At 35.2% G+C, this 11,152-nt stretch overlaps 1 protein-coding gene across 2 annotated transcripts; it reads right to left on the bottom strand.

Moving 5' to 3' along the window:
* Positions 1–3,452: 3,452 nt before the first annotated feature.
* Positions 3,453–10,204, bottom strand: LOC102615624 (trafficking protein particle complex II-specific subunit 120 homolog). 2 transcript variants are annotated; one of them, XM_006483369.4, is made up of 10 exons: positions 9,549–10,204; positions 8,964–9,170; positions 8,659–8,841; positions 8,234–8,343; positions 7,708–7,767; positions 6,942–7,230; positions 6,376–6,677; positions 5,386–6,263; positions 4,321–5,250; positions 3,453–4,028 (listed from the first exon to the last, which is right to left on the bottom strand). In XM_006483369.4, exons 1-10 carry the CDS (start codon positions 9,957–9,959, stop codon positions 3,808–3,810), a joined length of 3,591 nt encoding a protein of 1,196 aa, XP_006483432.1. In that variant the 5' UTR covers positions 9,960–10,204; the 3' UTR covers positions 3,453–3,807. The 2 variants fall into 2 exon arrangements, with proteins under 2 accessions (XP_006483432.1, XP_024956621.1); XM_025100853.2 differs by lacking the exon at positions 7,708–7,767.
* Positions 10,205–11,152: the final 948 nt, after the last annotated feature.

Raw genomic sequence — 11,152 nt, 5'->3', positions numbered from 1 at the left:
GACTCTGCATAGTAACTTTTCCCCATCATCATTATTATTATTATTATTATTATTACCTTTTTTTTTTTTTTTTTCCCTTGTTAGTTGTGAGAAAAACACTTTGCAGGAAAGGGGATATGCCCACAGGCTATAAGAAGAAAAAGGGTATCAAAAGTTGTAAATTTTTTAACATGATTTGATTATGTTTTGTTCTTATATGATGTCACACTCACCCCATTTGCTTGCTTGAGTAAAACTGAAAACTTGAACTGACATATGTTGGCATACACTTGACTAGAGAGCATGCATTTGCAGGCTTTTGCTAATTATTTGCTATTAAATGGATGTTGATGGATCAAAAGTATGGAAAGAGAGGAGAGATTTTTCTTCTCTTTCAATTGATATCATATAACATTGTACGAACAATTCCAAATTCGAATAACATAATGCAGAAGTCTGCCAAGCAAAATGCTCACGCGATATTGAGGTCTTCTTTATGGTTAAAAAATTAGTAAATTTGAACTGATGATTTTCTCCATGACAGAAGGAAGAGTTTTCACTACTCTGCCAATGGCTAAGTGGTGAAGAGAGATGTATGTTATTTGTTATTTCAAGACAAATTTGTCTATCAAACTCAAGGAAAAATGACATTGTGTCCTGAAAAATTAAAAACTAGGGGCCCTCTGAGAAGATACAGACAAATTTGTTACCTGAGGATTGGGACATTTGAGAAGGTTTTAGACAATTTTGGGAAGAGGAGACAATGAAGGAATATTGGATCTCTTTTGCATGAAATTAAATGAAGTTTTGAGAGTAAAAAAACTGTATGCTAGAGAGGTGAAGGAATATTGAAATATTGATATAGGGTTAGGCCATGCAAAGAAAGTGAGGAATATTGCGAGAGAGGGAAAAAAAGAAAAAAACTTTTGTGTGAAAACATATTGAGAAAGATCATTGCTTTGGAAAGTTTTCAAGTGCAACTATTGATTAATAACCAGCAAAATATTGCAAGAAAAATAATGTATGATTGTGAAAGGACGATAGCATGTTTTAAGCAATAGAGGAGACATGTATTAATGAGACTATGAGAAGTACATACATAAACATTAAAGGAGAGTAAATGTGACACTGATTATTCCAAAAATTTTAGGTCATTTTTATGGTTTTCATTATCCAGACAAGCAGTCCAAGTTTTCATTTCCATGGTAACTTGTCTGTGAGCCCAATTCCAACTACCATAAGCCCCACCATCAAGGTGACACCTCTCCATTGTCTTTAAGCAACAATCCCAACCTCCAAAGAAAGACAAAATAAATCAAACAAAAGGAAAATTGAATGCATGTAGGTTTTCCCTTTCAATGTGGGGGCATTAGGGCAACACTTCCTGCTAAGTACCAAATCCTTTAGGCCCCTGCCTCTCTCTCTTTTTTTTTTTTTTTTTTTTTAAAATAATCAAAACGATACACAAGAAGTTCTGAAACAAATTACAATAACACTCTCTGGTCAGTGATTCAAATCTTATAAGTTGCTAAAGTTTAGGATTAATGGAGTAGCATCTTTGCTGAAAAGAGAGCTTGATTTTCACAATGACTTATATAATCCGTACAAAGGCACATTTTCTAGATTGTAGAAAAATTGAACCGCGTAGGGATGACAGGTGTCCTCTTAACAACGAATGCTTGGAAATTTACTCTTTAATCTCCCTAGCTGTTCCAGTTTACTCGTATTCTTTCCAAGTACCCCTCACTTAAAATGAAGCAACATTTGTAACCATCAAATATATATATGGGGATTCTTAAATTTTGCTTGCATGTAAAGAAGAAGAGCTAAAGTGACAAGATATTGAAAGGCGGTCCAATTCTAGTTGGTCATTTCCAAATGATGGTGTCTCTTTATTCTTTCACCAACGTTGCAATTAGATCACTACTTGTTTCGGTCTTTGGACCAAGATTTTTCTACAATGGTTTTGGGTTTGATAGAAATTGAGAGGATGGAATATTTCTAAATCACCTCATCGCCCAAAAAATTTGTTTCCATTAAAGCATACCATCTTTCAAGCTGAAATAATAATGATAATTCAATCCCTTGCAAATTTCTCAAACCACCAAATTTTTACTAAACGTAATCATCAGAAATTTTTACATTCATCCTCCAGCTGTTGGGTTTCTGGTTTTTACGCCCTTTTCATCTTTTGTCAATTCTCACAAAATTCGAAATGCTTTTTATTGGTTTACACCAGAAGAGATACTAATGCATGTTGAAAGAATGCAGCTTTTAACACTCCTCCAAGGTTCTTATAACGGCCCTTTTTTTTTAATACTCGCAATTGAATTGATAAAATATAAATATAAATTAACATCTTGCCGTAAAGCCTCACCCTAAAATAACATTTCTTCTAAGTTTTTGTTTATAAAATTCATATAAATCATAAGAACTTAAATTATTTTATTTTTATTAAATAATTTTTATCTCCATAACTTTGAACTTTTATAAATTTCTCAAAAAAAAAAAATCGAAATGACATTTAAAAAATAACTATAAATTTTGAAATGGGATGAGTTTAAAAATTTTGTTAAAAATTATCAAGTGTTAGATTGAATTTCCTTTGAAAATAAAGAATAAATTAATTTATCTTTAATTATCTAGGTAATTTCAATTAAATAAGAGTTGGATGAGAAATTTAAAGGGGCGTCAAAAGGCCCACTCATATTGAAAATCAAATGAGTCGGAAGCAGCCCAGTCTTTGGCTTAATGGACTAAAATCATTGAGTAGGTCATTTGACACCTCTCAAAGTTTCTAATTGAGATTATTGTCTAAAGAACCAAAGATAAATTAATTTATTTCTTATTTTAGATAGAATTTTAATTAAACGATTAAAATAAATTATTTTTAATAATTTGTTTACACCCGTCCCATTTCTAATTTATATTTATATTTAATTGAAAAATATTTTTTAAAGAAAATTATAAGAATTTAGATAAAGATTATATAATAAAAAGAAAATAATTGAAGAATTTACGATTTATATGTAGTTCATAAATAAAAATTGAATGAAATACTTTTTTATGATAAAATTTTATGAGAAGAGGATTATTTTAATATATGAGTTTGTATTTTATAAATTAAATTGGAGTATTTAGAAAACAAAGTTCGAAACGGTGTCAATAAGAATTTGATGCTGAGTTAAATTTTTAATGTGCACTAAATCAATTATTAGAATTATTTTAGATTTTTATTTTTTTTTTCATTTTCCTTACTTAAACCACCATTAATGCAGACGCAAAACAAGCAGAAAAAGCTAACTCGAGAACATTTTGAGTGCTGTCCTTTTCTAAAATGAAATTTTGTACGCTGGACAGGTGTCACTTTCTTAAGGCGTCAAATTGGTTTCAGAGCTCAAATATATCCATACTACGGTATCGACGATGCTCCATGGTGAATGATTAGATCGTTACAGCATTGAACGTAGAAATAAAACACAAAGTGGAAGCCTACTTCTGATGAGTAGGTATTTCACAGTAACACAAACATTGCAGAAAGAATCACAAATCTCCGATGAGTATCCATTTCACAACAATTGACACGCACTTAGGCACCCTAAATATGCAGCATGGCATGCTAATCCGCAAACAGAATGATTTGGATTTTGGGTAAGTACAACGATACAGAGGAGAAATCCATACTGTCGGCAATGCGAGTTTAAAGAAGAGAATTCCATAAGGTCGGCAATGCATGTTTAATTGATGCTACCACCAAAAACTCTGGTCAGCATCCGTCGTGATGTAATATATATAATCCATCCAGCTGGTAGAAAATTAAAAAAAAACTCATGCAGTGCCAGAAACACGTACATGAAATGGAGGCCCACGACAGAAGATCGGTTCATCAGGAGAATCAGTCCTTGCTCGAGCTCTAAGGATGTTATTAGCATCATCAATCACAGCAGCAGCTACTAGAGTATATTCACCAGGGACAAGGAAGTATAAAGAGAAACAATGCTTGGATTCTTGAAGCGGGGGAACCTCCATGGTTATTTCATTAAGAACACCTGAAAAATATTCACAAAAACTATTATATACGAGTATACGACCACTAGTACCGTTAACATTGTTTTATTCATATTGATACAAAAAAATTTCGAAATCAAACATAGAAATGTGGGACCTAGACTTAACTAATTACCCAATGATTTAAGTGTCCTATGTATTATATTAAAATCTAACAAAGAATTTTCTTTTTCCTTTTGCCAAATTGGTGGTGATTAAAAAACACCAGCGCATTCTTGTGCAGGTAATAAATGATATTACCAATCAACAATATTATACGAAAAAAATCCTTACCGGACCATAAGACTGTTGGCTTGGTACCCTCGATGCAATTCTCGCCAGCTACATCTCTACATGTAATACTAAGACTCATCTTGATCATTTCTTTAGTGTTATTGCGAACCAGAACTTCCATAGGAGTCATGTCATGTGCTAGGACAGAACCCTTAGGCCCAGAAGAATCATTAGGTAAATCAAGTTCTGCATCCTGTTCAGATCCCTTTTTAACTAGCCTGAAGCCAAATGTCAAAGGATCTGGCAGCAGTACATCCATAACAGATGACTGAAGTGCAGCCTGTACAGCATCCTTGATATTTAATTCTCCAGAGCTGTTGCGGCCAGATTGCCACCTGACCTTTATTCTTGAAATGAGGTTCCTGATGGAAGCATTCAACTCAGCCTTGGTATTCTTTTCTGAGAAACTGGAACTTCTGCTGCCACTAGTGCCATTAGACTGCATGTCTTTTACGAAAAATGAACCATCAAGAATAGGTAGCTTAAAATGCTCCAGTGGTATTAATACCCTTGCAGAGTAATCCCTGTCGATTCTTGTTTTAGGATATCCATATTCAGTAGCATCATGATCAGCAGAATGGCTATCCTCATTGCCAGAATTTTCCAGCTTGACAGTAACACTAATTTCAAACACAACATCGGTTGGATTAGACAATTCAAGCTCAAGAAAACGTAGACCCCAACTTCCTCTGAAAGGATCAATCTTCATCAATTTGTCCATCCGATTTCCGGAACCAACCAATCCTTTACAGGAGGTAGTCTCCACATGAACTGCTCTCGGAAGGTTTTCACTGACGTGTGCAGGAATCTCCATTGAAAGCAAACGAGCTTTTACAAAAGATAAACCTTGCAAAACACAGATTTGCAGGGGAAGAACCAGGCGTCTACCAGGGGGTGCAGCAGATTGATCTTCGGAATTTGCAAGCAGCCCTGAGAAACAAAAAGAAAGGAATAAGCATTAATCTTCCATGAAGAAAAAATCTATTAAAATCCCTAAAGTGAATAGTGTAATATAGAGAAGTGGAAGGAGTGAAAATCACAATACATTTACTTTCTGAAAGTTACCTGCATAATGGATCAACAATGAAGGGCTGCTTACATCCTTTACATGCCTCCCAATGCTTCCAGAGGCAATCTTACCGGCCACAGTTTCGGGATCCACTGGGCCATGCTGCCAGGCCTTCAAGGTCACAGGTATAATGACCTCAGCTCCAGGCTTCAAAGGAAGAGCAGATTTTAAGGTCTCAGATGCAATTGAGATAATAGAATCTTGGTTTTTTCCCGATAATGAAATATGTGCTTGCTCAACTGGAACTGTACCTGCATTAGCCAGACTAATCCATACATCACGTATTTCACCTTCATACAAAATGATGGCACCATCACCACCGACAACATTTGATACTAGCAGTGGCAGTGGTGGTACCACAGAAATATTTGGAACTGACACATTTTTCAACTTTGCAGACCCACAACATCGGAAAGGGTCAGAAAGCACAAGTCCTTGTGCTGCCCCTAGAAGAAGGTTATCTACATCCCTGAATATGTGTTCAGTTATCACACCAAAACAGTGAACAGTGCATCCCGGAATTGTCACAGGCCCCACTGAAGTTGGGATTCCTGATAAGGTGATCACTTTTGAAGAATTAGGTGGGAGCTCTACGCTAATTGGAAAAGCATCAAAATTTCCTGAATGCACAGAGAGATAGATACTGTCAACCCTTAAATCAAATCCACATGGATTTGCCAACTCCACCAAGACCTGCACTGGTTCTCCAACAACCCAAATAAGCTCCTGCTTACTACTATCATTTGGCTCTCCTTTGCTGAATGGAGTATAGATAAAAGGACCTGAAGGAGCAGATCCTGCCCACCAATCTTCCCTACCTGGATTGCGCTTCACAATGTCCATTTGGGAAGGATGAAGAGGAAAAGAGTACAACCTGGAGTAATAAAAGATTGATATAAGTTTTATGAAAACTAAATACAACCCCAATGACCAATTTTCTTTTTCAGCAGACTTCAGATAAAAGATATTAGTGCAATGGTTTGTACCTTACAAAAGGTAAGGCAGAATCGGCACAGCGAGTTCCTGAAGGCAACCTCTCTGCTGAATTTGCAAGTGCACTAGCAAGGCCATTTTGCCCAACAGGTGTGATTAAAGGATAATAAGATCTTAAAAGCCTAGCTGCTGCACTCCATGCAGCAAGAGGATCCCCTGCTCGAACAGCAGATAGCAGAATCTCCCTTAGTACAACCATCTGCAATGTGCTCCACTGAGACTCAAAGAGTGAGACTACTGACTGTACTGATTGATGATGCATCTTTCCACCATCAACAAGGCTTGATCCAGTTTCCTTTTGTAAGAAGGAAAAAGATAGTATGGTCAATTTATTAGTTTTGACAGAAGCAATCTGCACCTCAAATGAGAGGTAAAATATAGAAAAACCGTACTTTTTGAACTGCATTCAGCATTTCATACATATAAATTCCATCCATTGACAATAACCACAAAATCTAACATACATTTACATCAAATTAAGGATGACAACAGGATTATAGTGTTACAATTATATAAACCGTTGGCTTTCCTCATTATATATTCATAGTTTCATACTTACATTGGAAAGAGAACTTTTGGAGATGGATGCTCTACCCTGAACACGATATGCTTTAGTAGTCATTGCAAGAACTTGCATGGCACAAATAGCAGCAGACCTATTTTCTTGTTGCAAATACAACTGAGCTACCTGCCTTGAAAAAAAGGCAGCCTTCCTTTGATAATCAAGAGTTCCAAATAAACGAGCTATTTCAATGTATAAGATCAGACGGTCACTGGCATCTATCAGAGATTTTGCACCATCTGCAGCACTGGTCAACAACTCCACCACATCCTTAGCCAGCTCTCTCCTGTAAAAACAGAATATACAGATTAAGATATGAAGCCATCCAAACTAAGGATTTGGTATTTTTTTTGAGAAAAATAAGGCAGAGAAAGCACAATCATGAAACAGGATATTAAATGCCTAGAAGTTTCCCACTTAAGTGATAGCAAATAATTTGTTAGCAAATGAATAATACTACAAATGTCAGATTATTAAGGTGGAAAAATTACTACATACAGAATGGCATTCACAGGGAATTGCTAACCAAATCATCAATAAAGCAACATTCTTATCCGAAAAGAAAAAAAAAATCATCAATAAAGCAATTCATATCTCCATTTTGCCAGATACGATTTTGATCTTTGCAGTATATTCCTATTCTCTCCAATGTCAATATCAAAAATATCTAGGCTCACCTAATATGATAAGTTAACTAGATCGTAACAATATTTCACATTCAGCAAAACATAGCTAACAGGGGTGGAAATGATAATGACAATACCTGCAAAGAAATCTTGCCAATTTCAAGGTGGCCTCAAGTTCAAAGCTTAGGGGTGAAACTCTGCATGCCCAAAATATATAACTATTCATTGTCAAGATGTTCCAAATAACAAGAAAATGGATACCTAACTTTAAAATACAGACGAAGAAAAAGATAATGTCATATCAATATTATTTTGAGGGAAACCATGCATGAGGTGCCCTTTACTTTTCTAACATCAAAGAGCATGTTAAACAGTTATTCTGAAAGCATAGCTTGAGGGAAAAAAAATCAAAGATAAAAGTAAATCCTTATTGTAAACTAGGCAATAGAAAAATATCAACGAAAGAAAAATCAAAGAATGGCAGTAAATGAAATTTCATTGATTAATCACAAAAGAGGCAAAAATGCAAAAATATTACTGAAGAATGGATCTGCAGGCCAAATAAGATCTATAAACATTACAATATCATGCACATAACAGTAAACTTTAACACTCTCTAAGAAAGAAGGTCCATCAGTGAAAACGATAAATGTCATCAATTACCTCTGAGCATTGTCTGGTATAAATGATTTTCTGTAATGCAAGATAACACTATTGTAACGAAATTTAACCTCTTCCTCTAGAACTGCATCCTTTTGGCCCATTCGATCAACCTAATAACAAGAGATTTAAACAAATAAATTAAGTCAAATATCCACAGCAGACCAAAGGAAGACACTTGTGCAGATAATAGAATATTCAAGTACAACAGTAACCCTGTGTTAAATTCTTAGTAATTGCTTCCTTACAATTTTTATTTCTATGGGCAGCCAAAATATGCAGCGTAATGTAAAGGTACTTTGCACTTTCAGAAGAGGCAGTAATAAGTAAACGCATTATTTATTCATTCACTCACTCTGCCCTGATCTGTCACACACATATATGGTTAGCAACATATAAAACAATCTTATTTTAAAAGGTATACGCACCAGTAAGGCACAAACGCTTCCCTCCAATGCCCCAGCATACCAAAAGTAATCAGCAGTCAACCTAGCCAGTTCCAGTGCTGTAGAATAGTGGGCATTTGCATCAACAGGGGATCCCGCCAACAAACAGTAATCCCCTATAGTCTTCTGTGCTCGAGCAAGTCTCCGCTTTTTGGCCTTTATAACCTGTATTTTCAAACAAATCAAACAGATTAACTTGCAAAGTTCAACACATAAACATAATAAACCGATGCTTCAACAGAAAATATAAAACAGATTCAAAATACTTAGGACACCTAAACATAAACCTCCTCTGAGCTGAGACTGGCTTGAGAATCTAATGGCGTCTTCAATATAGTTCCCGCAGATTCTGCCCGAAGCACCCACTTCTCGAATTCCATCAACAATGATGCTGCAATGTCTTGCATCATTGTTTGCAAATGAAACTCCTGTGTTTGTTGGTCAGCTGGTGGAAACATAATCAAATTGTCCCCCTTCTTTCCACCCTCCTCTAGCTGCAACCGGTAAAAAGAATGAATTCAGCCATGCCACATATAGCAATCAAATTCAAGGGCAAAAAGTTGCAAATTATATGCTAATAGTACATCATTTAAATTAATTTTTGACATGAACGGCAATAAATTGGTCACATTTCACTTCAAATAAAAAATAATAATAATAAAGTTTGATGCTGATTGACTTCTCATTTCTCTTCTTTTTTTTTTTGGGGTAATTTTTCAACAAATCAAACAGAATTTTTTTTTTCACCTTCTTACTAATACACGTCGTTGCTAATTCGCTTCTCAATTCTCTAATTTTTCAATTTTTTAACAATCAAGCAAACAGTAAAAATATAAAATGCAATTCGTAAGAGATACGATAAATATACTCACGTGAGAGTCACATGGCGAAAATGCGAAGCATCGTTTAACGAGAGCGGAGTTATAACCCTTACAAGCGGCGTTAAATTGTTCGATGACGGAATCGAGATCCGGGGAGGAAGGGCAGTGGCAGATGCCGATGACAGCGAGGATCTTACGATTGGATTGAAAATCTTCCCAGGGGCTGGGTGGGGCCCCGCCGAGGACGAACTTGAACCGGAGCGAACCGGAGTCCCAGGGCTGGTTCGTGAACGGCGATTTTTGATGCTCCGTGTAGAACGAGCTGATGGCAGATAGCGGGATCGTGTGGTGGCGGAGTAGCATTGAATGGTAGTCCCGTAGTAGAGTTGGTGGGACTGTGCCGATCGGGAGGACCGCGATCCGGATCATGGATGACGTCTCCATGCTGACGTCAGGCTCCATGTTCTGAATTGGATGGCGTGGGCGAGGAAAGTTGCAGGGGTGTTACCGTGGGGGTGAGTGTATCAGATTGGAGACATAGGAATTACAGGAGTTGATGAGAGAGTGAAGTGTTTGAGCGAGGGAGAGTGAGCAATGGATGTGTAGGTTGGTGACGTTGAGGCTGAGGCTAGAGGACAGAGCCCAGAGGGAGAGGGAAAATGGGCGTGTTTGGTTATAGAATGAAGTAAACTTTGACGATGGATTATAATTTCCTTGTAATGGTTTGGGAATATCTTAAATCCCTTTTTTTTTTTTTTCATTTTCTGATAAAAGGGAATATCTTAAATCTGAAAACGTTATAAATAGATTATTTATATAATTATGTGATTGAAATCTCGTTATAATGTATTAAATTTCGTTTTTAACATTATGATGATTTTTTGGTAATAAAATTAAATCCTGTATGTCAAATACATTGATTTTGAACTTCACTATGTATTATTAAATAAAAAAATTCAAATGATTCGCATCAAATTTTATTATATATTGGGCTTATCAAAAAAAATTTATTATATTGGGAAATATTCATTCAATAGCCGGTATTAGATCGCGTTGCTATTCCACATAGATGATTATATTTTGAGTGTTTTCACATGTTATTTTTTTTCTTTTTTTTAAATGGTTGAAAAGTATATGCAACCTATTTTGGCATAGATTTATATAATTTTTTTTTTTTTATATTTGAGTGTTCTCGGTCTTCTGTGCATCATGTAAAGTTTTAATAGATTTTTTTTATTATAATTAATTGTTAATTTAAAAAATAATTAAAAAAAGTTTCTGAATTCGAGCTTCAAGAAATGTGTGAAGAAACAAAAAAAAAAAATATTGTTATATGATGTTAAATTACAACCATGTACATACAACATTTACATTCACAGAACTTAATTAAATTACCTCCTTTTTTTTAGAGAAAATTTTGCATTCTCTTATGTATAGTGTCGTGTTTATATGATTCTTATCATATAAACTTCTCAACCAAGTTAGAGCATGTAAATGGATGTCAATAATCTAACAAACAAGTCCTTTCCCACATTCTGTAGATATATTTTCCTTTCAAATATATTATATGGATACGAATTCTTATTAAACAAGAAAATAAATTGATTAAATTCGCTATTTAAAAAAGTAACCCTCGAAGTAGGGGAAAAAAGGAA

Source organism: Citrus sinensis, chromosome 1 (assembly GCF_022201045.2).
Source record: "Citrus sinensis cultivar Valencia sweet orange chromosome 1, DVS_A1.0, whole genome shotgun sequence".
Lineage (NCBI taxonomy): Eukaryota > Viridiplantae > Streptophyta > Magnoliopsida > Sapindales > Rutaceae > Citrus > Citrus sinensis.
The sequence above is the reverse complement of the archived record's forward strand: the minus strand, read 5'-3'. Positions and strand labels throughout refer to the sequence as shown.